Raw genomic sequence first — 25,535 nt, 5'->3', positions numbered from 1 at the left:
CAGGGGACGTCACAGCGCGGGAGGGACCAGCCTGCTAGCGAATGCCCGCCCCCACGGTGGAAGATGGCGGGCCCAGGGCCGAAAGGACTACAACTCCCAGGAGTCTCAGCGCCAGAAGTCACTTCCGGTCCCCTGTCCTCCCACGAGGAGGCGGAGCTGGAGAGGCGCAAGGCTGCCTGGGCGCGCCTCCGGCTGCCGGGCGCGTGACGTTCTTCCTGTGCGCCGCGCAGCATCCTCGTCGCGCCGGCTCCTGAGCCTCGGTGTTGTGAAGGTGACAGCGGGAGGTGACCGTGCTGGCCCCCGCAATGCTGGTGGCGCGGCGACTGCTCGGCGGGGCGCTCCCCGCGCGGGTCTCCGTGCGCTTCAGCGGCGATACGGTGAGAGCCGGCCTGACCCGGGCCGCGCCTCGGGGCGCGCGGTGCCCGGGCTGCGCGGCGCCCTGTGGGGAAGCCGCCGCGGCCTGGGCTCCGCGGGGCTGGCTGTGCTCCCGGCCCCGCGGCCCCTCCGGCCTCGCCGCAGCCGTGGAGGTGGAGGCGCGCCGCGGGGTCCACGTCCGGGTCTGCCCCCTCGCAGTGGCGGCAAAGCGCTTCCCAGGGCGACGTCCGGAAGTGAGGGTCGAGTGGACCTCCTCCACCCGTCCTGCTCAGAGTGAGAGGTTGAGGCCCCGGCCGCGCCCAGTCTTGGCCAGCAGGAGAGGCAGACCGGGCGGTGGACGGGGCGTCGGGCCTCCCGGCCCACCTGCCGCTTCTGGCCCTGTGACCTTCCGTGAGCTTCGGCCACCCCGGCCTCGGTCTGCTCCTCCGTAAAGTGGGCTGTCGTGAGCAGGAACTGGGATCCCGGGTGTAAGATGCTGAGCGCTGGGGGCGGGGCCCCGGCTGCAGACCCGTAGCTTCTGGCCCAACCTCTGCCCCCGACCCTCTGACCCCCAGACGGCACCCAAGAAAACCTCCTTCGGCTCGCTGAAGGATGAGGACCGGATCTTCACCAACCTGTACGGGCGGCACGACTGGAGGTGAGCCGGGGCCGGGGCCGGGGCCTGAGCCTGGTGAGCTGGGGCCTGGGCCTGGTGAGCTGGGGCCGGGGCCAGGGCCTGGGCCTGGGCCTGGTGAGCTGGGGCCGGGGCCAGGGCCTGGGCCTGAGCCTGGTGAGCCGGGGCTGGGGCCTGGGCCTGAGCCTGGTGAGCCGGGGCCGGGGCCGGGGCCTGGGCCTGAGCCTGGTGAGCCGGGGCTGGGGCCTGGGCCTGAGCCTGGTGAGCTGGGGCCTGGGCCTGGTGAGCTGGGGCCGGGGCCTGGTGAGCCGGGGCCGGGGCCTGGTGAGCCGGGGCCGGGGCCTGGTGAGCTGGGGCCTGAGCCTGGTGAGCTGGGGCCGGGGCCTGGGCCTGAGCCTGGTGGGCCGCGGCTGGGCCCCCGTTCACTGCCCACCCGCCCCGCCCGCGCAGGCTGAAAGGCGCCCAGAGCCGAGGGGACTGGTACAAGACGAAGGAGATCCTGCTGAAGGGGCCCGACTGGATCCTGGGCGAGATCAAGACGTCCGGCCTGCGGGGCCGCGGGGGCGCCGGCTTCCCCACGGGCCTCAAATGGAGCTTCATGAACAAGCCCTCGGACGGCAGGTGCGCGTGCGTGTGTGCCCTCGCCGCGGTGGACTTGGCGTTCTCTCTGGACTTCTCCGGGGAGACACGGGGTACAGACCTGGGCTTCGAGTCCTGGACAGCCCCGGGCAGCCTCCTGGCCCTCGTGAACCTTGGGGTCCCCGGGCGTGGCCATCCCGGCGGCTGCCGGCCCCAGAGATGGGGTGGAGGCCGAGGCTGCTCTGGCCGCCGGCAGTTTGTTTCCGGGAGAGCACGGAGCCGAACGGAGGGTTTCTCGGGGTCAGCGCTGCCCACGGTGGGGCCGGGAGCTGGCTGTGACCGCGCCGAGCAGGCAGGGGTGGCTGTAGGAGGGGGCACCGAGGCCTCCCCAGGAGCGGTGGGGGTGCCCTGTGGTGGAGGCCCAGGCTGGCGGCGCTGTGGCCCGGCTGACTGCGGACCCACACAGGCCCAAGTACCTGGTGGTGAACGCGGACGAGGGCGAGCCGGGCACCTGCAAGGACCGGGAGATCATGCGCCACGACCCGCACAAGCTGGTGGAAGGCTGCCTGGTGGGGGGCCGCGCCATGGGCGCCCGCGCCGCCTACATCTACATCCGGGGCGAGTTCTACAACGAGGCCTCCAACCTGCAGGTGAGGGGGGGGCGGTGCACAGAGAGGGGCCACCCCCGCGCGGCCCCGGGCTCTTTGGGGCCCTTCCTCCCGCCCCCGTCCCGCAGGTGGCCATCCGCGAGGCCTACGAGGCCGGACTGATCGGCAGGGACGCCTGCGGCTCGGGCTACGACTTCGACGTGTTCGTGGTGCGCGGTGCCGGGGCCTACATCTGCGGGGAGGAGACGGCGCTCATCGAGTCCATCGAGGGCAAACAGGGCAAGCCGCGCCTGAAGCCGCCCTTCCCCGCCGACGTGGGTGAGGCCCGGCCCGCGTCGGGGCCCACGGGGTGAGGCGGGCAGGCACCCCCAGGCCCCCGATGGCTCTTAGAGCGGGGACCCTGCCGTAGGAGCGAGACCCTGAAGCAGACCCTGGCAGCCCCCGCCCAGGAAGCCACTGGGCCCCTCCCATTTCCCTGAAGGTGTGTTTGGCTGCCCCACGACCGTGGCCAACGTGGAGACGGTGGCCGTGTCCCCCACCATCTGCCGCCGTGGCGGTGCCTGGTTCGCCAGCTTTGGCCGAGAGCGTAACTCGGGCACCAAACTCTTCAACATCTCTGGCCACGTGAACCACCCTTGCACCGTGGAGGAGGAGATGTCCGTGCCGCTGAAGGAACTGATTGAGAAACACGCGGGTGAGGCCGGGGGCAGGGAGCGGCAGGTGTCCACAGAGATTGGGCAGGATGGCCTGGGGCCTAGGGCCACTGGGCAGCAGGGAGCCACAGGTGCCCACAAAGACTGGGCGGGAGGGCTAGGGCTGGCTTCAAGGGCTGGCAGAGGCCCTGGCTCAGGCTGGGCAGCTGTGCCACCCCAACCCTGACCATCCGTCCTGGGGACTGCTTTGGGGCCCAGGGGGTGTCACGGGCGGCTGGGACAACCTCCTGGCCGTGATCCCCGGCGGCTCGTCCACCCCGCTGATCCCCAAGTCCGTGTGTGAGACGGTGCTGATGGACTTCGATGCGCTGGTGCAGGCACAGACGGGCCTGGGCACGGCCGCGGTGATCGTCATGGACCGCTCGGTGAGGGTGGGGCTGCGGCCGGAGACACCAGTGAGGGGCGAGGAGGGAACAAGGCTGCTGGGGCAGGGGCTGGAGGACGCCTGGGGAGGCAGGAGGGCCCAGGGGCCAGCGTGCCGCGGGGGCGGAGGCCTGGGGAGGCGGGCAGAAGGGCCCAGGGGCCAGCGTGCCGCGGGGGCGGAGGCCTGGGGAGGCGGGCAAAAGGGCCCAGGGGCCGGCGTGCCGCGGGGGCTGAGGCCCGGGCGCCTGCCCACTGCCCTTTGTCGCCCAGACGGACATCGTGAAAGCCATCGCCCGCCTCATTGAGTTCTACAAGCACGAGAGCTGTGGCCAGTGCACCCCGTGCCGCGAGGGTGAGCATCCCGGCCGGAGGGGGCTGCTTGCCGCGGCTTCGCCCCCTGAGCCCCGTGTCCCGGCTATGCCGCAGGTGTGGACTGGATGAACAAGGTGATGGCCCGCTTCGTGCGTGGTGACGCCCGGCCGGCCGAGATCGACTCCCTGTGGGAGATCAGCAAGCAGATAGAGGGCCACACCATCTGTGCTCTGGGCGACGGGGCCGCCTGGCCCGTGCAGGTGCCGTGCCCGCCACGTGGCCCTGGGGCGGGGGTCGCTGCGCGTCCGGGGGCAGGGGCAGTTTTGGACTCTGGTGCACCCCATGCCTCTCCCACCCCAGGGCCTGATCCGCCACTTCCGGCCCGAGCTCGAGGAGCGCATGCAGCGGTTCGCCCAGCAGCACCAGGCCCGGCAGGCCGCCTCCTGAGCTCCCTGTGCCGCCCCCGCCCGCCCGCGGCTCCGCCGTCTGCCTGCAGTGCCGGGCAATAAAGCGAGTGCCGCCCACCGTGCCCTTGTGACCTCTGTGACTTGGCTGGCGATCCCGCCGCCCTCAGCCACTCCTCCCAGACTCCACCGGGTCAGGGGTTTGCACACTGGCCTCCCGGGGTCAGTGTCAGTCTAGGGTTTGCACGCTGGCCTCCCGGGGTCGGTGTCTCAGTCTGGGGTTTGCACACTGGCCTCCCGGGGTCGGTGTCTCAGTCTGGGGTTTGCACGCTGGCCTCCCGGGGTCAGTGTCAGTCTAGGGTTTGCACGCTGGCCTCCCGGGGTCGGTGTCTCAGTCTGGGGTTTGCACGCTGGCCTCCCGGGGTCAGTGTCAGTCTAGGGTTTGCACGCTGGCCTCCCGGGGTCGGTGTCTCAGTCTAGGGTTTGCACGCTGGCCTCCCGGGGTCAGTGTCAGTCTAGGGTTTGCACACTGGCCTCCCGGGGTCAGAGTCTCAGTCTAGGGTTTGCACACTGGCCTCCCGGGGTCGGTCTCTCAGTCTAGGGTTTGCACACTGGCCTCCCGGGGTCGGTGTCTCAGTCTGGGGTTTGCACGCTGGCCTCCCGGGGTCGGTGTCTCAGTCTAGGGTTTGCACGCTGGCCTCCCGGGGTCAGAGTCTCAGTCTAGGGTTTTCACGCTGGCCTCCCGGGGTCGGTGTCTCAGTCTAGGGTTTGCACACTGGCCTCCCGGGGTCAGTGTCAGTCTAGGGTTTGCACACTGGCCTCCCGGGGTCGGTGTCTCAGTCTAGGGTTTTCACACTGGCCTCCCGGGGTCAGAGTCTCAGTCCGGAGCATCCTGGCACCCTTCCCTCCATGCAGGAAGCAGGCTGGGGTGGGAGAGGCGAGGTCCCGTGTGGGGCCCTGGACACTGTGGCTTGAGGCCAGTCCTGGGCCTGGCCTGGTGCCGGCCTCTGGGAGGTGGGAGCCGGGCGAAGGGGGCCCAGCCTGCCCAATGCGGCGATGGTTGGAGGAAGGACAGCTGCGGTCTGGCTGAAGGGGATGTTTATTTTGGTTTCGTGGTTGGGGTGGGGAGAAGAAACACCCTGGGGACGGGACGGGGGCTGGGGCGGTGGGAGAGGCAGGCCCTGGGCTCTGCTCAGCCCGAGGTGTCCCGGCGCCTGGGGGCCAGCCTCCAGGCTAGTCGCCGAGCTGGGGGGGCGTGCCATCCAGTGGGTGCCACAGCTCCAGCCGGTGGTCGCTGCGGCCCAGACACTCGCGCCAGTGCCACAGGCGCTCCCCACTGGCTCGGCTGCTCAGCTGCACCCCACCTGTCACGGGGGACGAGGCGTAGGTCAGGAGCCGGCAGGGCCCGGGGCTCCCCCGCTGCCCGAGCCCCTGCTCACCAATGAAGTCGTCGGCCGTGCCCAGGTCGTAGTCCCACACGGACACCAGCAGTGTCTTCTGCAGCAGCTCCTCCCGGGCGCCTGCGTAGAAGAATTCCTGCAGGAAGGGGGCGGGTCTTCAGGCCGGGAGGGGCTGGGCTCAAGGCCAGGTCTGGCGGAGGTCTGCCCGGCCGGGCTCACCTCGTTGAACTCGGGGTTCAGGGTCTTCCTGCGAACACTGGTCTTGTATTTAGACTTCTTCCCCGGGTTTGGATGCAGGAAGCTGATTGAGTAGGGGGGTGAGGTGTGGCCCTGCAGAGGCCAGGAGCTGCCCGCCTGTCCACCCATCCACACTCACAGGCGCACAAAGGGGTCTGAGTAGCCGTTGGCGTCCATGGGGGCGAGGTGGGCACAGCGCAGCACACCCACCAGCAGGCCGCCCCGCTGTGAGCTGTAGCACAGGGACAGCAGGATGCGTCCGCGCTCCTCCCAGGCCACCTCTGCCTCCACCTCCTGCGAGTAGAGGCCCTGCTCAGCCCGCACGGCCCCGGCCCCCCTGCCCACCGTGTGCAAGTTTGGCTTGGCCCCCACAGCCCCCCCCACAGTGTGCAAGCTTGGCTTGGCCCCCACCCCCCACCCACAGTGTGCAAGCTTGGCTTGGCCCCCACACCCCCCCCCCCCGCCCACAGTGTGCAAGCTTGGCTTGGCCCCCACACCCCCCCCCCCCGCCCACAGTGTGCAAGCTTGGCTTGGCCCCCACCCCCCACCCACCCCCCACAGTGTGGAAGCTTGGCTTGGCCCCCACACACCCCCCCCACCCACGGTGTGCAAGCTTGGCTTGGCCCCCACCCCCCCCACCCACGGTGTGCAAGCTTGGCTTGGCCCCCACAGCCCCCGCCCACGCTGTGGAAGCCCACGGTGTGCAAGCTTCAGTTACAGAACTACAAAGCGATGATTGATGGCTGCGATGACTGTGGGGGGCAGTGGCTCGGCCTGGTTTCCGGGAGGGAAACGGTTGGCAGGACTGACCGGGGAAGGGGACTGGTGGGTCCCAGGACTGTTCCAGGGCCTTCCCACGACACCTTGTGCAACCCGAGGCTGCACAGGCCTCTTCAGGCGCAAAGCCCACCCCTCTGCCCTCCGCCCTCCGCCAGACCACACTGGGCCCCTAGAGCTCCAGGACTGGGGGAGGAAGCCGGCTGGGTGCTTTTTCTCTCTCGGTGGGGAGTGCCTCTGCAGGGAGGCGGCCTCCGGGCTCCCAGCCTGTCCCCTGGCACGCTGGGTGCAGTGGGGGCCTGGGTCGGGAGGGGGTGTCCCAGGTGCTAAACGATGCCCACCTTGTAGCTTCAGCAGCCTGCGTGTAGCTAATTGGGCTGCAGCACCTTTGTGGCCCCACTAGGGGGCAGGGCACCCCGCCCTTTCTCCAGAGCTGCAGGGCCAGTGGCCTGGATCTGAGAAGCACGTGAGGGCAGCCAGCCCGGGAGCCGCCCACCTGCCCCAGGGCCGGACCTGGCAGCCCTAACCCTTCTGTCTCTCCGATCTTGCCAGCCCTCCCATCTTGGGCCACAGAAAAATAGCACCCATGCGTGCCTCCGGGTTGCCAGGTCTCTGCCAGGCTGGGCCCCAGAGGGAGATCTGGCCCTGCCCTGCCCAGCCATCGCAGCCTGGCTGTTTTCCGGCTGTGAGAGCCTGCAGGGCCCATGAGAAACCCCGACACCACCCCTGCCCCGTCCGGCTGTGCTACCCACCTCATACAGGGACATGCCCCGGGTGGTGTCCAGGCTCTTGGGCCTCTTGGCCTGAAAGAGTGGAGCGCCGGGTCACATGCACACGCCGCCCGGGGCCCCTCGCTGCTCCACCCCCACCCCACGCCGGTGCCCGCTGCTCACCAGCCGGCGCGTCTCCAGACAGACGTCAAAGCTCCAGGCTCGGTTGGGCGCCAGCTTCCTCAGGGGCACCCGCAGCTCCCCCAGGGGAGGTGGGCGGCGCCGGGGCCGCAGGCGGGGGTCTTCACACACGCACAGCCTGCTGGCCCCGCAGGTCAGCCCTAGCCGCAAGCCCTCCTCCCCACACCCCTGCCCCCTGCGGCTGAGCGGGACCCTCACCGCAGGGTCTTGTGCCTGGCATCCTGGCGGGTGAAGCCGTGGTAGGTGAGTGTCTCCTCCCAGACAGGTGCCCGCGTGCCCCGGATGGTGCGTGTCCGAAGCTGGCTGGCCTGGGGGCCGGGAGTGGGTCAGGGCCTCTGTGGCCCAGACACCCGCCCAGCCCTCCCTGGTCCTGGGTCTGGGAGGGGGCAGTGGGGTGGGGCCTGGTTCTGAGCTCACCTTGCTGGGCCCTGGCAGCAGATTGGCCTTGACGTAGGTGTCCACGGAGCCCGAGGCCAGTGGCTTGAGGCCCTGGGGACAGACAGTGGACGTGGGGCAGCCTGTGGCCCAGCCCCTGGTCCCCAAGACCCCTTCCCCATCCTCACCTTGGCACAATGAACTGTGCAGTGCAGGGCACTGTTGTCCGCGTCAAAAAGAAGCGTGAACTCCAGGGTGCCCAGGGCAGCTGAGGGCAGGTGCAGCAGGGTCAGCCCCTACCTCCACTCCCTGCCCCTCTCCCCGTGCCTGGCCCCTCCACGCGGCTGGCAGGGCTGTGCCCCTACTCACTGCTGTCGTCCGAGTCTCCCTCTGGCTCCGGGTCAGGCTGTGGCTGGGGCGCAGGATGGCTGGTGGGGGCCGGGATCCCCCGGGCAGGCTCAGCGAAGGGAGAGAAGCGCGGGAAGTGGTGGGAAATGAGGTGGATGGGCCGGATGGGCCCGGGGTTCACGTCGATGGCCATGTGCTCCTGCACGCTCACCCGCTGCGGCCGCCCCCGGCCCACCGGCCCCATGCCCTCCATGGGGCTCAGCCACAGGGCGGGGCTCAGGGGAGCCCCTGAGGACTGGGGCTGGGAGGAGTGCACCGGGCCCCCGAGGCAGGACGAAGAGGCATCGCTGGGGCGGTGGGGGGGGTCCTGAGAACAGAGCTCGGGGTTGGGGGCGCAGGGCTGGGGGCCCCCCAAGTGGTGGGTGCCCAGCTGGGTGCCTTACCGCCAAGAGCTGCTCCACCGGCTGGGCTCCCTGCTGCTGCTGGCGCAGGTGTGTGCCCGGGCTGCCGAGCGGGACTGGGGCTGCGGCGCCCAGAGCCCCTACTAGTGCTGGGGCTCGGCTTCCTGCCCTGCCCCCTTCGCACATTGCCAGAGGGAGTTATTTTTACTGCGGTCATGTGGCCCCGCTCCCACCTGGAGGGCAGGAGGTGACAAAAGGGTGTGGGGTGAGGAGGGGGTGCGCGGGAGGTGGGGGTGCCGGGGGAGCACTAGCAGGCAGGGGGCGCATGGGAGGGACAGGGATGCCGGTGGTCCCTGTTATCCGGTGCCCTCGCCTGCAGGAGTGTTGGACACCACGCATCAGACAGCTCCAGCCCCACCCCCAGCCTGGAATGGAGTCTTAACCCATCCTTGGGGCATCCCCTGGTCCCCCACCGAGGCCCTTGGCACGTCACAGTGTCCCCCCCCCCCCCATCTCCACATTGCTCTTCCTGGCTAGAGTTGCAGAGTGAGGGAGAGACAGAGAGGTCTTCCATCCCATGGTTCTCTCCCCAAATGGCCACAATGGCTGGAGCTGGCCCAATCTGAAGCCAGGAGTTTCTTCTGTGTCTCTCAAGTGGGTGCCGGGGCCCAAGCACTTGGGCCATCTTCTACTGCCTTCCCAGGCCATAGCAGAGAGCTGGATCAGAAGAGAAGCAGCCAGGAGCCGAACCGGCGCCCATATGGGAGGCTGGCACTGCAGGCGGCAGCTCTACCCACTATGCCACAGCGTCAGCCCCTGGCCCTTAGTTTTAAAGGGGCATTCATGGGACCAGCACTGCGGCGTAGCAGGTTAACCCACAGCCTGCAGTGCTGCCATGCCCCACTTCTGACCCAGCTCCCTGCTCATGCGCCTGGGAAGGCAGGGGAAGATGGCGGAAGTGCTTGGGTCCCTGCACCCACGTGGGAGACCCAGAGGAAGCTCCTGGCTCTTGGATTCAGCCTGGCCCAGCCCCCACTGTTCAGCCATTTGGAAAGTGAACCAGCAATTGGAAGATTCTGTCTTTCCCTCTCTGTAACTCTTTCAAATAAATAAAATAAATCTTTAAAAATGCATTCATGCACTCACCAGAAAGGTAGAAGAGAGGCAGACTTTTCCCATGCACCGGCTCACTCCCCATATGACTGGAATGGCCAGGTCTGGGCCAGGCTGAAACCGGGAGCCAGGAGCTCTATCCGGGTCTCCCACGTGGTACTTGAGCCACCATCCCCTGCCTTCCCAGGACTTCAACATGCACTCTGGCAAGGGGTTGTGGCCTCTCCAGTAGTGGCTTAACCCATGTGCCACAGCGCCGGCCCCCGGTCAGCCCCCTCAGCTTCCGGATGCACAAGTCTTGGATTCCACGTACGAGTGGGACTGTGTGGGGTTTGCCATTTCACTGAGCAAAATGTCCTCCAGTGTCACCCATGTTGTTGGCAGTGTCCTGCCGTAAGGTGGGACAGTATTTCTGGGTGTGTGTGTGGCATCTTCCTTACCTACTCACCAGCTGGGGTGCTCCGCCTTCTCCCGTTTCTCAGCTACTGTGAATAACACTGAAATGCACACGGGAGCGGATAGCTCTTCCACACACAGCCTTCAGTTCCTCCGGGTGCGTACCCAGAAGTAGGACTGCTGGGTCCACGGCACTTCTAGCCCTAGGTTGTTAGGGAGCCTCCCTGGTGTCTTCCACAAGGGCAGCACTGACCTGGGTTCCCACAGACAGTGGGCCAGGGCCGTCTCCTCTCACCCCGCCCGATGCTGGTGGAAGGTGCTAGCTCGCTGTGCTGTTAGTCTGCATTTCTCTGCAGTTTGGGGATGCTGAACATTTCCCCACGCACCTGTTCGCTGCTGCTGTCTTCTTTTGAGAAACGCCTGTTCAAGTCGCTTGCCCATGTCTAAACTTGAGTACTTCCCTTTCCGGGGTCTCGAGTTCTTTGTATGCCCCGGGTCTTAGCCCTGATCATGTGGGTGTGTGTGGGCACGTTCTCCCGACACGTGTACTGTCTCCTCACCTGCGGACGGCTTTCTGTGCCGCATGGAGGCTTTCCGGTGCAATGCAGTCCCGTTTGTTTGCATTTGTTTTCTGGGCATTCGGGGTCCCAGGAATCATTTCCCAGAGCTTCTGTTTTCTCCCAGTGTTCCTACCATTCCTGTCTGCTGTTGAAGTGTTTCGCCCAGTCTGAGTTGGTTTTTGTATATTGAACAATTGAACCCCAACTGTTCTTGGAGCCACTGCTCCCCTACCCAGTCCAGGGGGTCCAGCCAATCCCCAGGGCTGCATCACCACCTGTTACCCAGTACCCTGCAAACCCAGCAAGCCTGCGCCAGTTCAGGGAGCTGCATCCTGGGTTAGACGGGCGGGGAGAGAGAAGCTGTTCGCCGTTGGGATGCTGGCGCTGGGCCATCCTCTCCTCGCCTCCTCTGCCTCTGGACGAGGCTGCCGGGAGTGGGGCCAGCGGCGGTAGGCACAGCAAGAGAGGGAGAGACGTCTTGCTCCAGCCCCATCGCAGGCGAGCTTAGCTCCTGCTGGGCTTTCCTCTCCTTTCTTTTTTGGTTTAGATTTACTTGTTTATTTAAAAGGCGGAGTCACACACACAGAGAGAGAGAGAGAGAGAGAGAGAGAGAGAGAGAGAGAGAGAGATCTTGCATCCACTGGCTCACTTGCGAGACTGCCCATCCCCTCGACTCTCCCAGAAGCTGGAAGCCATAACTGAGCTGTGACGCCATGGTCACCTAGGATGATGGACGTGCAGTCACTTCCCCGGGATCTGAATGGCCCCAGACCGGGCACCCCCAGCGCTGGGGAGCAGGGCACCGCGGAGGGGCCAAGGCTCAGAGGAGGGCTGGGGCCAGCCCAGGTTCAGACCCCAGCCCAGGGTGACCTCAGGCAAGCCCTGGAGAGAAAGGAAAATGCTCCTTGGCTTCCCGGAAGACAGGAGGTGCCCACTGCCGTGAAGAGCGGAGGGGCTGGGCGTCTGCGCAAGGCCAGGCCCCAGGAAGGCGCAGGGGGCCGAGCTGTCAAAGGCTCTTTATTCAGTCCTGGTGTGCGGCTGCCGAGGGCCAGGCGCTCAGCCACCGGACAGTCTGGTGCCGGCCAGGCGGGGCTGGTAGGTGCCGGGTGCCAGCAGCTGTAGGGTGAACTCGGTGATAATGGCTGTGAGGCCCCAGACTCTGTGTGGTCCGTTCAGGAAGACGGGCAGGGTGTAACGGAAGTGGCCGCCCTTGCAGAAGTGGGTGTAGCCCTGATTCTGGGTCTCCAGCAGGTGAGCCAGGGGCAGCGCGAAGACCTCGTCCACCTGTGGGCAGGAGGCCGGGGGGAGGTGGGTGGGGGGCCGGCCGCTGCAGCCCCCTCCCTGGTACCGCCCGGCCCCCAGCAGCCCCCACTCACCTCCTCAGGGTTGGGCCGGAGGCTGTGCAGATCCAGCGGGCCCAAGCCGGCCAGCACCGGCACCACTGTGGCCTTATGCTGGGGGGATGGGGGGTGGCGGCGGTCATGGGAGGTGTGGCCTGGGGGTCTGACAGGAGGACCCGCCTTGCCACCAGAGATGTTGAGTGGTCTCAGCCAGATCCACCCTTGGCCTCACCCCCAAATGTACGGACACCTCTGAACCTGCAGCACTGGTCCCTGCACTCGGCTCCCCCCACTACCCTAACCTGCCAGTGTGCCCCCAACCCTCCTACCCAAGCACAGCGGAGCTGGCTCCCAGCCCCCTTGACTCCACAGCTCCCTCTCCCGCCTGCCGGGTGCCCACAGGAGTCAGCAGCCACTCCCCTCCTCCCTGGGGCTCTGGCCCCCTCCTCCCTGGGGCCCTGGCTCCCACTCCAGGCCAGGCATGTGATGAGGATGGTGTGGGCAGCCCCGGCCTGACAGTTCACCTGGGCCCACACTCACCCGGTCCCACACGGGCCACAGGATGCCCCACACTGACCCAGGCCCACACTGACCCGTCCCACACGGGCCGCAGGACGCCCCACGCTCACCCGGGCCCACAAGGGCCGCAGGACGCCCCACGCTCACCCGGTCCCACACGGGCCGCAGGACGCCCCACACTGACCCGGGCCCACACCGGCCGCAGGACGCCCCACGCTCACCCGGGCCCACACGGGCCGCAGGACGCCCCACACTGACCCGGGCCCACACGGGCCGCAGGACGCCCCACACTGACCCGGGCCCACACTGACCCGTCCCACACTGGCCGCAGCACGCCCCACACTGACCCAGGCCCACGCTCACCCGGTCCCACACGGGCCGCAGCACGCCCCACACGCGCTCAGCAGGAACGGCCAGCCCCATTTCCTCCTGGGTCTCGCGCAGCGCCGTGTGCACCACGTCCTGATCAGCCGGGTCGCACTTGCCGCCTGGGAAACTGAACGGGCACAGGGCGCCTGGTCCTTGGGCTCTCGGGCCGTGCAGGGGTGCGGGGTCGGCAGTGACCCGGGGCCCGGGACCAGCCAAGCATCAGCTGCCCCTGCCCTCGGTCAGCAGCAGGCGGGACACGTGCCCGCGGGACAGTGGGGCGAGGGAGAGGCCCTGGGCGGGAGGGCCGGGGCGGGAGCAAGGAGCTCCGCGCCCGCGTGGGCCGCCGGGGGTCCTCAAGTCCCGCCGGGGCGGGGGTCCGGGCGGGTTCTCCGCGCCCGGCCGGCAGGGGGCGAGGTCCAGCCCCGGCAGCCGGGTGAGCAGCCCGCGGGCCGAGGGCCGGGCCGGGGCCTGGGGCAGAGGCGCTCCCTGGAGCCCGGGGGCCGAGCGCCCCGCAGAGGGAAGGGGGCTCGGGCCGGGGTACCTGACGTCGCCCTTGTGCCTCCCGGCCAGGCGGCTGGACCGCAGCGTGTAGAGCAGCGCCGGGACCCCGCCCACGGAGCACAGAGGCACCAGCACCGCGGCCGCCGCGGGCCGCGCGCGGAGCCGGGCCGTGGCCCCGGCCAGCAGCTGCCGGCATCGCCGCTCGCTCTCGGCGGACAGGCAGTCGGGCAGCATGTCGGGCCGGTGCGCCGGGGACACAGAGGGCGCGGGGCCGCGCGAGGGCAGGGGCGGGGCCGCGCGGTCCTTCCCGGGTCCTTCCCGGGTCCTTCCCGGGTCCTTCCCGGGTCCCGCCGGCCACTGGAGGGACCGGGGGCGGGGCCGGGGCGGGGCCTCGGGCGGAACTGGGCGGGGCTCCCAGGGCGAGGAGCGGGCCGTTGGAGAAGATCGAGGGCGGGGCGTGTCGGGGCGTGGCCTCTGGCGGGATGGGCGGGGCTCCCAGGGAGGAGGGAGGAGGGGCGGGCCGGTCGGGGGCGGGGCGTGTCGGGCGTCCTCGCCCGAAGCCAGCGGCCAACCGGAAGGGGTGTGGTCACGCGGGGCGGGGCTTCCTGCGGGGCTTCCGGGGGCGTGGCCCGTGAGAGGAACGGGCGGGGCGGCTCGGGCCGCAGGGCTGGCGGCGGGGCCCAGCCGTCTTCCTCCACGGGCTGCGGGAGGCGGGGGTCCCCTCGGCCGAGGGTCTCGCAGGGGGCCCGGATGTACAGAGTCCGGGGGCCGTGGGGGCCTGGCGCGTCCTCTGCGGGCCCCTCTCGCCCGGTCCCGGGCCCTCGCCCGCCGCGCGGAGTGTCCCTGCCCCCCTGCGGCCATGGCCGGGCTCCAAACCCCGGCCCTGTGTCCGGCCCGCCCTGGGTCTGCACCCCGGGCACAGGGAGCAGGGGCGGGGTTGAGGCGGCCTGCAGGGGGGCGGCGCCCGCACCTCTACCCGCAGGCAGCGCCCTCACCTCGCCATGTCCTTGGTGGGCTGGGAATTCCTGCGGCCTCCCCCAGAGACCCCCGACAAGAGAAGTCCGCCACCACCGTGCCAATGGTTTAATGCTGGGGCAGAGCTGGGAGGGGGAGTCGCCCCGAGGCGGGAGCGCGCACGGCTTGGGTCGCCGGGCTGTCCCTGCCCGCTGTCCTTGGCAGAGGAGCGGCGGGCGGGGGCCAGGGCCGGAGGACTTCCAGGGGCCTGCGCATCACTGGGCGCCCTGGCCAGGCCCCAGGCACAGGGCGCTGGGGGACAGGAGCCCCAGCCCCGCCGGGAGGGGCAGGCCTCCCCGAGCCCTGGCCGGGATGCCCGGGAGGGGGTACGGCGCTGGGCGGGCTCCCGAGATCTTGAGCCGGCCTGGGGCTCCGGGGCACAGTTCCTGGTAGGCCAGAGGCCTGTGGGCGGCCGGGGCCAGCGGGGCCTCGGGGGAGGGCAGTAGCTGCTGGTGGAGCCGGGCCGAGGTCCCAGAGGCAGAGGCTGAGTGTTTGTTGGGGTCTGGAGGAGAAACTGGTCTGAGTGGACCCCATGTCCCACCATGTCCTCGGCCCTCATCCGGCCCTGTGCTGCCCTGGCCCCTCCACTGCCCCCCCAACCCCCCGCTGTCCACCATTCAGCCTTTCCCTCCTGTCCCAACCTTTCCCGGTCCTCCCAGGCCCGGCTCTAGGGCCACCTCCTCCGGGCAGCCCACCTGGCACCCCCTACTGCTCGCCCAGCGGGGTTGCTGAGTGGGCTGCAGCTCCTTCCTGGGGGGAGAGCGGGAAGGGGACATGGCCCCACCCCCCACGCAAGTCCCGGTCAGCCCGGGAACTCACCCTTGTCCCGCTGCGCAGGGCCCCTCAGCAGGCTGGACCTGAGGCTCGGGACACTGAGCAGGGGCCGGGGGGCCACGGGCCTGCAGGTGGGACAAGGTGAGGAGGTCGAGGGTCACGGTCAGGAGTGCAGGCCTCAGGAGATGCCCGGGGTGGGGGCCAGACAGTACCAGGAGTCGGCGTCGCTGTCTCTGAAGCCCTTGGCGAAAGGGTTGCTGGCGATCTTCAGCTGGGTGATCTGCGGGGGGCGCAGCGCCGTCACGGGCCGGGGCTCAGCGCCCTGGCCGCCCCCCGCCCCGGGAGCCTCGGGCCTGGGTCTGCACCCGGGGAACGGCCCCGGCCCACCCACCCGGTGGTTCTGGTACGCCGTCACGGCCGTGAACTGCGTCTCCGTGAACACGAAGGACTTGAAGTTCTGCTGGGCGTAGCGCGCGCTGTCCCTGCGCCGGTCCACGAACACCACGTGGAGACGCGGCTGGTAGCGGTGCATGGAGTTGAGAATGATCTGTGGGGGTGGGGAGCCGTAGCCGCCTCTGAGCCCCCTCCTGGGCGGGGCCGGGGCGCCCCGTGTGGGCCCCGGGCTGCTCTGCCTGCCCGCCCCTGGTCCTCCCGTCCGTCCTCCACCCGGCAGCCCCGGAAAACCACAGCCTGGCCCCTGCCGCCCGCAGACCCTGCCGTGGCCGCCCCCACACAGAGAACAAGCCGGGCCCCTCCATGGCCGCTCTCAGCCCCTCCCTGCTGCTCTCAGCCACATGGGGAGCCTCCTGGCCCAGGGGCGTGGCCTCGGAGCGTGGGCGCTTGCCCACATCAGCCACGCCACACCCTCTGCTCCCTGTCCTTGGGACCACAGCATCACTGGCACACCCCCCACCCCGCCAACAACCGCTTCCCGCCCACCTGGCCGGCCCTCTCTGCCGTCCAACCCCGCGCCCTGGCCGGCCGCTGCCCCCGGCCCCGGCCTCACGTGGCCATTGTCGTCCAGCAGGTTGTTGGTGAGCTTGAGCTTGTCGAAGGACACGATCTGGCGCATCCACTGGGTGCCCTTGGCCGGGGAGTCTGGGTGGAAGTGCACACGGCCCGGGGTGGCCGGGTCCGCCTTGCCCGCCACCAGCCAGGCTGAGCTGTGGAAGGCGTACCTGGGGAGGGGAGCGAGGAGGCGAGTGCCCCACCCCCACCTGGAGCTGGTCACTGACCCCCCCACTGCCCACTCTGCCTGCTGGGCAGCTTGCGGACGGGAAACCGGGCCTCAGGCAACACTGGCAGACCTTTGACTGACTGACATTGGGGTAACCCTTGCTGCTCTGGGCTAGCCCACTCTGCCTGTCCCAGGCTAGCCCGTCGCCCATAAGGCTGTTGGCTGGCTTGAGCTGGGTGCCCTCCTGCTGGTGCCCAGCCAGGCCCCTGCCTAGCCCGAGGGTCTAATTCCTGGTCTGCACCCCCAGACCTGTATCTCTTGTTGTCCAGTGGGAGGAAGTCCATGAGCAGGGCATAGTCGGCCAGCGGGTCCATGCCCTGGATCTTCACCTGGAAGGTGGGGAACATCCTCCTGCAGGGGGGGCGCTCAGCAGCCTGGGCGTGGCCCAACAAGGCCCCGCCCCTTCCCTGGTCTGCCCCTGCCCAGGCCCAGCCCCATCCCTGCCCAGGCCCAACAAGGCCCCGCCCTGCCCCTGGCCTGATCCAGTCCCACCCCTGCCCAGGCCAGCCCTGCCCCTGCCCTGATTCAGCCCCACCCCTGCCCTGGCCCAGCCCCGCCCTGCCCTGCCCTGCCCCTGCCTTGATCCAGCCCCGCCCCTGCCCTGGCCCAAGCCTCACACCTGCCCGCCTTGGTGACGATCATCTCCGTGCCCAGCCGGTGGAACTCTTCCCACAGCGGCTTCATCTCCAGCTGAACCGTCACACCGGACACATGTGGGTTCTTGGGGCCCTGCCCGGGTGGCTCAGCCCTGGCCTGCGTGCCCAGGGAGCTGTTACAAGGGCCTGGGGGGAATGACGTCCCCAGCTGGGGCTCCCAGCCGCTCATGGGCAGGGCGTAGGTCTCCGAGGGTACAAGTGCACTGAGGCCGGCAGGCAGGAAGGCTGGGGAGAGAGGACAGAAGTGGGGCCCTGTGGGCCTCTTCCTCCACGAAGCCTTCCTGGATGACCAGGCCTGTGTCCCCGTCAGCTAGACGCTCCCCGGGGAACTTTTGAGCTGCTCTGTGGCTGTGTGGCCTTGGAAAATCTCTCCACTTCCTACAGCCTCAATTCCACACCTGTCACAGGGGTCCTATGTATTTATTTATTTATTTATTTGGAAGTCAGAGTCACAGAGAGGGAGGTCTTTCATCTGCTGGTTCACTCCCCAAATGGCCACAATAGCCAGGGCTGGGCCAGGCCAAGGCCAGGAGCCAGGAGCTTCCTTCTGGTCTTCCATGCGGATGCAGGGGCCAAGGACTTGAGTCATATTCCACTGCTTTCCCAGGGAGCTGCCTTGGGAGTGGAGCAGCCAGGACTCGAACCAGTGCTCGTACAGAATGCTTCTCCCACTATGCCACAGAGCACCTGCCTGCCCTGGGCCCAGCAGGAAGAACACATATGGGGGTCGGGGACACAGAGGATGCCCGGCGGCGGCCGCAGCATGTGCGTGGGGCCTCCCCAAGCTCCCTGGAGCCCCCGCCCCTGGTGCTGCCTAAGGAAAGCCGAGCCCCTGTTCCCCTCAAACCGTCCTCCCCAGCCTTGAAACTCCACCCAGCTCCTGCCGCCAGCCCGTTCTAGTGTCTTCCCCCCTAGTTCCCGAAGGTCCCGTCCTGATCTGACCCAGCACCCCCACATCTGAAAAGCAGGCTGGTGCCCACGTTCACGGCCATGGCGTCTGCAGTGGCCAGAAGGAGCGCCCAGGGGCGCGGTGGGGCTGCGTGGAGGAGCCGCGCGGTGCACTCGTGCCGTGGGATGTTCTCCCGTGGAAAGATCGGGAACACTGACCCGCGCTCCAACAGGGAGCTCCCTCCAGATGTCCGAGACGTCAAATTCAGGGAACCGGGGGGGGGGGGCACAGGGGCAGTGTTCGATGGGGACAGCACTGGCGGTGGCTACGGTGCGGCGGCACAGCTCTGAGAGAGCTCAGGGCTCAGTGTTAGTACGTGTATCTTAGCCCAACGAACATGTCCTAATGGTCAAAAAAAAGAAAAATCCTGAGACCCAGACCTGTTCATTAACCACAGCCCCGAAGAGGCCGAGGACCGGTGGGGCCCCGGGAGCTGCAGTGGCCGGGGCTCAGGGGACAAGGCTCCCGTTCCCAGCAGTGCCCAGCCCGCGGCTCAGGGCGGAGCAGGTGGGCAGAGCCTGGCCAGAGCTGGCCCCCAAGGAGTGCCTGGTGAGAGGGTGGGGCCCAGGGCCAGCACCCATGTCCTCCACGGCCTCGGGCACCCATGTATGGGATCCGGGGGCGGGGTCTGGCACAGGGGGATGGGCCACATCAGGTCTGGGGACCCTGGGGCGAGAAGGATGCCACCGGCCGGGTACTTGGCCAGCCCGCTGGGCAGGTGCCTCCTCCAGGTGGCCCATGCTAGCCCCCAGCTCTGTGGCGATGGGTGTCCAGGGGAGGGCTTGTGGCTGCACTCAGCTGGGGGGAGCTTTGTGCCCTGGTCACACCAGGAGGGGTGTCCCTCGGCCTCACGCGAAGCCAGCACCCCGGGCTCCCCCAGTGGCCGGAGTGTTGGATCTGGAAGGGAAGGCACAGACTCCCTGCCCACCCCCCACCCCACACGCCGGGGGCCAGACCCCAGCTCACAGGCGTCCCGCAGGCCCCGGCTCCCAGGACCAGCTGGGTCCGCACCTGTCTGACCGCCCTGTCCTGGCCGGAGCTGAGACCACAGCCTGGCGCCTGCCCCCAGCCCCCCACCGCCCGAGCCTGAGCCGTACCTGCCATGACCGTGCTGATGTCCAGCTCCTTAGGAAGCTTCTCAGCTGGGGGGGGGGGGGGCTCAGCCGCCCCGGGGGGTCCCGCCTGCCAGGAGGGTGGGCACCGGTCCTGGGAGGCTTGGTGACGGTCAGACACACACGCGTGCACACACGGTGGCCCCAGCCGCTGGGCGGGACCGTCCTGGTGTCCGCAGGTGAGCCCTGGCTCTGGGCGGTACGGGCTTTTCCAAGCAGCAGCTGAGACTGGGCCACGGGCTGGGCTCGTCAGACCCAGGGGCCGGCGCTGTGCGGGCGAGGGTGGGCGGGGAGGTTCTGACGTGGCCAGGCCCCCTCCCTCTCCCTCTCCCTCTCCCAGCCCGCCCTCCCTCCCCCAGTTAAGAGCCCCCCAGCCATTGCAGATCAATGCCCACCTCCCTGCACGGGGCGGGGATGGCATCTTGGAGATGGGCTGGGTGTCCACGGGGGCCCAGCACAGCTGGCTGGAGAGGCTGAGCCGGCGGGCCTCGGGGAGACGGGGGACATGGCAGTAGCGGCAGCAGATGGAGGCGATGCCCTGCCCTGGGGGCCGGACCCCTGAGCCGGGGCAGGGAACACAAGGGGGCAGTAGCAGCAGGCACGGTAGGCGTGGACCCTCCAGAGCTGTGTGGCACCGGCCGACCCCTGACGGTCTCTGCCTCGGTTTCCCTAAATGACTCAGTGCACAAACTCTCCTGCCTGGCCCAGTGTGGAGAGCAGGGAGCCTTCCCCGCCTGAGCCAGGGGCAGCGCCCACGTGGTCCCCAGCAGGGCGTGAGTGGCACCCTGAGCTGGCCTGCTCAGAGCCCCGGGGTGGGCGTGCACGGTGCCCGCAGGTCCTGTCTGGCATTGGCAGGAAAGTTGGGGGGGCGGAGGCCAGCACCCCCTCGGCTGTGTCGGCTCCTTGGCTGAGGCTGCTCTTTGGTCGCTGGACCCTTGCCAAGTAGCCTGAGAGGGTCGTTTGGCTGGGCCCTGGCCTCCAGGCCTGGGTGGGCTGGGCGCACATGACAGGTCCCCAGCGTCAGCTGGATCCGCCCATGTCCTCCCGAGGCCTCAGTCTTTGAGAGGGGGATGTGGGGGTGGAGGACTCAGGGGGCTTCTCTCCATTCAGGCTTCTGCTCCCTGCAGCTAGGGGTGCCTGCTGGCTCAGTCCCTGTGCCCGACAGCCCAGCGCACTGGGACCCCACAGAGAGGGTAGGCTGGCCCAGGGCCGTGGAGCGGAGGGAGGGCCAGCCCCTGGCAGGCCCGTGCCCAGTGGGGTCAAGGGAGGCAACCCTCAGCCGTGGTTCACTGCCAGACAAGAAGGGTGCCCTGTGCCAGACGTGGGGTCCCAGCACCTGCAGGGGTGGGTGGGAGATGGGGAGGGCAGGGGGCATCCCAGGCTTAGCGGGGTCCCAGCACCTGCAGGGGTGGGTGGGAGATGGGGAGGGCAGGAGGCATCCCAGGCTTAGCAGCTCCCCCTGAGCCCAGATGCCCAGGGCCGGGCCAGCCCAGGGTACTGTTGGCTCCTGATGCGTGTGCGTGTGTGTGCATGTGTGTGTGTGTGATCAGTGTGATGTGAGGCACTGCCCTCCCCCCCGCGCGTCCACTGACTCCCTAACCCACACGCGCACACACACAAGCGCCAGTGAACACACACGCACGCGCCCTCGCCACACACACGCCCATCTCGCTGCACGCCCCTCCCCGCCCATCCTGCCCGAGGCGCCCGGCGGCCGCTGCCCCTCATCCGTCCTGCTGTCAGCCAGTCCCTGGCGCCCCCGTGTCTTTCACACCTCCTCATCTCACTGCTCAATAGCAGGACGTGCGCGGCAGCCGTGGCCTCGGGGAGACGGATGGGCTGGGCCGGACAGCCGGAGCCCACCTGGAGCCCGCCCAGCAGAGCTGCTTCCAGGGGACCGAGCCCTGGGCTCCGTCCGGCCAAGACCACTTCCTCGGGCTCGGGCAGATGCGGGCAGTGAGCTGCAGCCGGCCCGCCCTGGAGGGTGCCTGCACCAGGACGGGGTGGGGGGCCCCATCCAGGGCACCCTGCCTGCCCCTCCCAGGCACCACAGCGGGGGTTCTGGGGATGGTGGACGCGGTGGAGGGGGCAGGGCGTCCCTGTGCCGCAGCCCGAGGCACCTCCTCCCTGCATCACAGCAGGTGGAAGGCCGTGCTGGTGTCCCTCCCCCCAGCCCTGTCACCCAGGGCCACCATGGGCATGGGGCTCATTCCACACCCGGAACTCCACAGCCCGCTGTGCCTGCACCCACATACAGGTGCCCACAGGACACCCAGGAACTAAGCTTCAGACACTGTGTGCGTGGAAGAACGCCCACCCTCTGAAGGACACAGGGGGCAGGTGCGTGCAGGGCCGAGCGTCCCAGTACGTGGGCCAGGGCTCTGCTGGCCCCAGAACAAGCCTCGGGCCGTGCGGTGTCCAGCAGCTGGCTGGACCTCCCCTCTGGGCTGGGACCTCTCTGTCTTCTCCCTCTCTGGCTGCTCTGGGTGCCCCCCCACCCCCGCACAGATGGGCGTGCCCAGGGCGGCGCTGGCCAGACCCACCCCGGGTCAAGCCTCCCCCCTCCACCCACTTCCCCTGCACAACAGACCAAGGACACAGACCATGGGTCCCCCGGACGTCTTCCATTTCACAGAACGGGAAGGCGAGACCTGGGCGGGGGAGCAGGGGGGCCCCGGGGGGCGGAGCCTGGTCAGCGGGCATGGGTTAGGGCACCAGGGTGGGGGTGGGGGCCAGCGCGGGCAGGGCGGGCACCGAGAAGGTGAACTTCTCCGTCCGGATGAAGGCCACGCCCTTCTCGTAGTAGGCAGCCTCGTTAATGAATATGGGGTACACAGTGGACTCCCCCTCGTAGCACACGTCCTCGCCGCTGAACAGCTGGAAGATGGGGGCGCCGGGCTGCAGGGGCTCGAAGTCTCGGTCCTGGAGGGGGAGCCGGAGGCCAAGGTCGCCCCAATGGACAGCGACCCCAGCTGGCGGCAGCCCAGAGGCACCCCTCACTCCGGGCTGGCCCTCCTGCCCCTCTGATCGGGTACCTGGTGAGAAGCCACCCTGCTGCCAGTCACCCTGGAGACATGCCTGTTGCTATGGAAACCTAGCCTAAAGGTTATGGACTCAGATACGGGTTCGAATCCTTGGTGGGGGTGTGAGGCTCAGGAAGTCACGTTAACCCCTCTGCTCCCCAACCTCCTGGTCTGCAGAACCGGGGTCCCCACGTCTCACCCCCTCCCCGTTTCTGAGTTTCAAGGTCAGGGGGTCAACAGTGCTGGAGACTGTGTGACCCTTCAGCTGTAGGACAGGGCACCCAAAGTGTATTATGCTCACCGCTTGCAAGGGAGCCAGGCCAGCTGGCCCCGACGCTGCTGGGGCTCCCTCCCTGCACCCCAGCCCGAGAGCCGGGGCGCAGGACCGCACAGAGCCCTGTTCCACAGCGCCCCCGCGCGGCACCGGGCGGAGCAGCAGCGCGAGTCCCGGCACCCCGGGAAGGGGAGGCCGGGGGCGTGGGGTGGGGGGGCGCTCGCGGGTTCCGCGTTGGCGCCCTCCCGGGCTCGGTGTCCAGGCTGCTGCGCCCGCCCTGGAGTCGAGAAGACCACCGGGCACGGGGCCGGGGCGTGGGCGCCCGGATCCCCCCAGGGGCCCGCCCCGCCCACCTGCAGCCGGGGGTGCACGGTGCCCGCGAGGTCCCCGTCGGCCGTGCGGGGGAAGTCCACGCCGCCCAGGTTTCTGTACGCTTCCATCTCGAAGGCCGGGAAGGCGGCGCCTGTGCGGGGTGGGGCGAGGTGAGACACGCGCGCTCGCGGGCCTCGGCTCCCCGCACCCCCCACCCAGGGGCCTCACCCTGGTTGAAGAGCTCCACGAAGTCCAGAGTGGAGGCCACCAGGGCCCTCATCCGGGCGAAGACGTCGGCCCGCAGCACGCCCTGAGGCTGCGGGCCCAGCTCCAGGCCTGGGGGGCCAGGGGCAGAGAGGTGGGAGCGGCGAGCGGCCCCTGGGACCAGGCCCCGCCCGCCTCGTGGCCACACCCACCTATCAAAGAAGCCCCTCCCACTCTGCCAGGCCCCGCCCACTTCTCCAGGGGGCGTGGCCTACCCAGCGAGTTCTTGGCCACGGAGCCCACGTTGTAGCTCTCCTCCCCCTGCCACCTGTACAGGAGGACCCGGCAGGGCAGCTCTGGGGTCTGCAGCTGCGGCCGGGAGAGGCGGGTCAGGAAGGGGAAACTGAGGCGGAGGGGGTTGGGGGGAGCGCAGGACACCTGGTCTCCCTCGGTCCTGGGGTGCAGGACTGGAGCTAACCCCAGAGAAGGAAGCCCGAGAGAGCCCCCCACTCTGTCCCTGCTGCCTCCACCCCTCCCCCGCCAGGGGCGGGGCCACCTGCAGGTGGCAGCACAGGTGCATGACGAAGACTTGGTGGGCCGTCTCGGCGATGAGACAGGTGCCCACGTTGGCCGTGGTGTTGTGCAGGTCCAGGACCAGGTCGAAGGCCCCGCCCGAGGCTTTGGGCCCCAGGAGCTGGTCTAGCTCTCGGGCCCTTGTCACCTCATACGGGTCATCTGGACTGGCCTTCGCGCTGCGGGGACAGAGACGGGGGACGCCAGCCCCCAGAGCTTCAGTCCGTCCGCAGGGGGCACTCACGACAGTGGCCCGCACCCCTGCATTTCCCCATGGAGCCCCAGCCCTTGTCCCCGCCCTGTCTACCTGCCCTTGTCCCAGCCCTGTCCACCGCCCTGTCCACCTGCCCTTGTCCCGGCCCTGTCCATCACCCTGTCCACCTGCCCTTGTCCCCGCCCTGTCCACCGCCCTGTCCACCTGCCCTTGTCCCGGCCCTGTCCACCACCCTGTCCACCTGCAGGGCCTTGTCACCCGCTGGGCCCTCACTGGTCACTCCTCTCCCCTCCTCACCTAGCTAACTTCTCACCTTTGGGGGCTTGGCTGAGACACTGCCTCCCCCAGGAAGCCTTCCCTGACTGCCCGTGGCCAGATCAGATGCTTTGTGGAGCCCCCACGCCCCTGCATGTAGCCTCTGGGGTTGTGGCTGCCGTATTGGCCTCTGTGCTCCTAACACGCTTACCCCATGCTCCTAGGCCCGTTCTCATCCTGAGCCGGCCAGAGCCTGGCCTCAGTGGATACCCACTGAAGAAAGGCAGGAAGGGGAGACAGGGGTGCAAGACAGGTAAACACAGCCTGTGGGCCTGCTCTAAGAGGACCCCTGAGGCTGGGGAGCCCGGCCCAGCCTGCAGTCTGGAGGGCTTCCTGGAGGAGGTGGCCTCTGTCTGGATTTCTGCCTGGAATGGAGGAGGGAGGAACGGCGGCCCAGGACGTGGGAGAGCCAGAGTGAAGGCAGGGTGCTCACCTGAGGAAGCTGCTGGTGAAAGCCCGGTTGAGGTCACAGCCGACGTAGCGGCGGCAGGTAGCTGCGGCGGCCGGGTTGGCCAGCACGGGCATGGCGGCAAAGCTGGGTCTCCGCAGCTCCCCCGGCGCCTGCAGCCAGTGCCGCACCAGGTGGACGCCGGACATCTCGTTGCCGTGGGTGCCCCCGGTCACGGCCACACGGCGCAGGGGCTCCCGGGGTACCGGCAGCGAGCACATGGTGTGTGGGGGCGGCGGCCTGACGGGTGGGCGCACGCAGGGCCCGGCGGTGAGCTCCCCGGGGAGGTGGGTGGCCTGCCGGGTGGTGCGGCTGGAGGGGCCGTCAGCCGTGAGAGCCCCTGGCCCCCCGTGGAGGGCGTCACCGGCACCCCTGCCTGGGGCCTCTCCCTTCTCTGGGGGCTTCCTGCTCCCTCCGGGGTGAGAAGAGCGGGGTGGGGGCGCGGTGGGGAGGGAGACCCCAGGGAGGGGCTCACAGGGAGAGCCCTAGGCCCCCGTTTCAGAGCTGGGGACCGGAGAGCATCAGAGCGGGAGGTGGCTGTCCGGAGCCGGGCCCAGGCCACCCCTGCCTGCCCCCTGCCTCTGAGAGCCTGGGCTCCCCGGGTCCTGGCCACCCAGGCCAGTGCTGTTTGTGGACCCGGAGCTCTGGGGACGGGAAGTGTTTGTGCTGAGCTAGCAGAGGCCAGGGGCTGAGGTCCACAGCCGAAGGTCGCACCCCGGCTCCGCCCCATCCTGCACGGCCCACTGAGTCCGGGCAGCTGCCCCGCCTCTGGGGCCCAGGGGAGGCTTCCTGTGGGCAGGGGGACCAAGCCCCTGGAAGTCACGGTTAGGGCAGGCCAGGTGAGGAGCCCCACCCCGGCCCCTCCTGGCCTTGCTTGTCCCAGGGCCCCGGTTCTGCAGCTCGCGAGGCTCCGGGAAACGGCCACGAGTCCCGGCCATGGCTGCGTTCTCCTTGTTCTTTTTTTTTTTTTTTTTTTTTTTGACAGGCAGAGTGGACAGTGAGAGAGAGAGAGAGAAAGGTCTTCCTTTTGCTGTTGGTTCACCCTCCAATGGCCGCTGCAGTAGGCGCGCTGCGGCCGGCACACCGCGCTGATCCAAAGCCTGGAGCCAGGTGCTTCTCCTGGTCTCCCATGCGGGTGCAGGGGCCCAAGCACCTGGGTCATCCTCCACTGCACTCCCGGGCCACAGCAGAGAGCTGGCCTGGAAGAGGGGCAACC

General features: G+C 69.0%; 5 protein-coding genes across 6 annotated transcripts; 1 reads left to right on the top strand and 4 right to left on the bottom strand.

Annotated features, from left to right (window-relative positions):
- Nucleotides 1-210: 210 nt before the first annotated feature.
- NDUFV1 (NADH:ubiquinone oxidoreductase core subunit V1) lies at nt 211-4,092 on the top strand. Its single transcript, XM_062195724.1, has 10 exons — nt 211-377; nt 930-1,012; nt 1,439-1,609; nt 2,034-2,217; nt 2,304-2,493; nt 2,657-2,869; nt 3,087-3,253; nt 3,522-3,603; nt 3,678-3,823; nt 3,924-4,092. The coding sequence occupies exons 1-10, from the start codon at nt 306-308 to the stop codon at nt 4,008-4,010; spliced, it is 1,395 nt and encodes a 464-aa protein (XP_062051708.1). The 5' UTR covers nt 211-305; the 3' UTR covers nt 4,011-4,092.
- Nucleotides 4,093-5,060: 968 nt separating this feature from the next.
- LOC133762790 (double C2-like domain-containing protein gamma) lies at nt 5,061-10,548 on the bottom strand. 2 transcript variants are annotated; one of them, XM_062195721.1, is made up of 11 exons: nt 10,486-10,548; nt 8,037-8,382; nt 7,856-7,935; nt 7,710-7,781; nt 7,491-7,600; nt 7,275-7,410; nt 7,134-7,184; nt 5,744-5,898; nt 5,587-5,668; nt 5,407-5,503; nt 5,061-5,331 (listed from the first exon to the last, which is right to left on the bottom strand). In XM_062195721.1, the coding sequence occupies exons 2-11, from the start codon at nt 8,266-8,268 to the stop codon at nt 5,201-5,203; spliced, it is 1,146 nt and encodes a 381-aa protein (XP_062051705.1). In that variant the 5' UTR covers nt 8,269-8,382; nt 10,486-10,548; the 3' UTR covers nt 5,061-5,200. The 2 variants fall into 2 exon arrangements, with proteins under 2 accessions (XP_062051705.1, XP_062051706.1); XM_062195722.1 differs by having other exon boundaries at nt 5,224-5,331; nt 5,407-5,487.
- Nucleotides 10,549-10,915: 367 nt separating this feature from the next.
- Nucleotides 10,916-13,535, bottom strand: NUDT8 (nudix hydrolase 8). Its single transcript, XM_062195723.1, has 4 exons — nt 13,255-13,535; nt 12,708-12,840; nt 11,862-11,939; nt 10,916-11,769 (listed from the first exon to the last, which is right to left on the bottom strand). Exons 1-4 carry the CDS (start codon nt 13,446-13,448, stop codon nt 11,542-11,544), a joined length of 633 nt encoding a protein of 210 aa, XP_062051707.1. The 5' UTR covers nt 13,449-13,535; the 3' UTR covers nt 10,916-11,541.
- Nucleotides 13,536-14,443: 908 nt separating this feature from the next.
- On the bottom strand, nt 14,444-21,157 carry TBX10 (T-box transcription factor 10). The gene is made up of 10 exons (XM_062195751.1): nt 21,139-21,157; nt 19,362-19,514; nt 18,942-18,986; nt 16,859-17,120; nt 16,489-16,590; nt 16,009-16,180; nt 15,394-15,549; nt 15,215-15,282; nt 15,048-15,127; nt 14,444-14,730 (listed from the first exon to the last, which is right to left on the bottom strand). The coding sequence occupies exons 1-10, from the start codon at nt 21,155-21,157 to the stop codon at nt 14,444-14,446; spliced, it is 1,344 nt and encodes a 447-aa protein (XP_062051735.1).
- A 505-nt stretch (nt 21,158-21,662) lies between these two features.
- ACY3 (aminoacylase 3) lies at nt 21,663-24,540 on the bottom strand. Its single transcript, XM_062197725.1, has 6 exons — nt 24,305-24,540; nt 23,326-23,521; nt 23,045-23,138; nt 22,794-22,901; nt 22,607-22,716; nt 21,663-21,878 (listed from the first exon to the last, which is right to left on the bottom strand). The coding sequence occupies exons 1-6, from the start codon at nt 24,538-24,540 to the stop codon at nt 21,663-21,665; spliced, it is 960 nt and encodes a 319-aa protein (XP_062053709.1).
- Nucleotides 24,541-25,535: the final 995 nt, after the last annotated feature.

This window comes from Lepus europaeus, chromosome 7, assembly GCF_033115175.1.
Source record: "Lepus europaeus isolate LE1 chromosome 7, mLepTim1.pri, whole genome shotgun sequence".
Lineage (NCBI taxonomy): Eukaryota > Metazoa > Chordata > Mammalia > Lagomorpha > Leporidae > Lepus > Lepus europaeus.
This window is presented reverse-complemented; position numbering and strand designations above follow the sequence as displayed.

Bases quoted from the DNA above. Each gene is read 5' to 3' on its own strand.
- NDUFV1 (XM_062195724.1), top strand. From the start codon at position 306: ATGCTGGTGGCGCGGCGACTGCTCGGCGGGGCGCTCCCCGCGCGGGTC. The intron at 1,013-1,438 runs GTGAGCCGGGGC...CCGCCCGCGCAG, and splicing joins TACGGGCGGCACGACTGGAG to GCTGAAAGGCGCCCAGAGCC. The intron at 2,218-2,303 runs GTGAGGGGGGGG...CCCGTCCCGCAG, and splicing joins ACGAGGCCTCCAACCTGCAG to GTGGCCATCCGCGAGGCCTA.
- LOC133762790 (XM_062195721.1), bottom strand. From the start codon at position 8,268: ATGGAGGGCATGGGGCCGGTGGGCCGGGGGCGGCCGCAGCGGGTGAGC. The intron at 7,936-8,036 runs GTGAGTAGGGGC...ACCTGCCCTCAG, and splicing joins GGGAGACTCGGACGACAGCA to CTGCCCTGGGCACCCTGGAG. The intron at 7,185-7,274 runs GTGAGCAGCGGG...CCACTCTTTCAG, and splicing joins GTCTGGAGACGCGCCGGCTG to GCCAAGAGGCCCAAGAGCCT.
- NUDT8 (XM_062195723.1), bottom strand. From the start codon at position 13,448: ATGCTGCCCGACTGCCTGTCCGCCGAGAGCGAGCGGCGATGCCGGCAG. The intron at 12,841-13,254 runs GTACCCCGGCCC...GTGCCCGTTCAG, and splicing joins AGGCACAAGGGCGACGTCAG to TTTCCCAGGCGGCAAGTGCG. The intron at 11,770-11,861 runs GTGAGTGGGGGC...TCCTGCCCACAG, and splicing joins TCCGGCCCAACCCTGAGGAG to GTGGACGAGGTCTTCGCGCT.
- TBX10 (XM_062195751.1), bottom strand. The intron at 17,121-18,941 runs GTACGGCTCAGG...CTCTCTCCCCAG, and splicing joins CATCAGCACGGTCATGGCAG to CCTTCCTGCCTGCCGGCCTC. The intron at 16,591-16,858 runs GTGTGAGGCTTG...CCCCCCCTGCAG, and splicing joins ATCGTCACCAAGGCGGGCAG to GAGGATGTTCCCCACCTTCC.
- ACY3 (XM_062197725.1), bottom strand. From the start codon at position 24,540: ATGTGCTCGCTGCCGGTACCCCGGGAGCCCCTGCGCCGTGTGGCCGTG. The intron at 23,522-24,304 runs GTGAGCACCCTG...CTGTCCCCGCAG, and splicing joins TTCACCAGCAGCTTCCTCAG to CGCGAAGGCCAGTCCAGATG. The intron at 21,879-22,606 runs GTGGGCGGGGCG...CTCCCCCTCCAG, and splicing joins CCGTGCACCCCCGGCTGCAG to GACCGAGACTTCGAGCCCCT.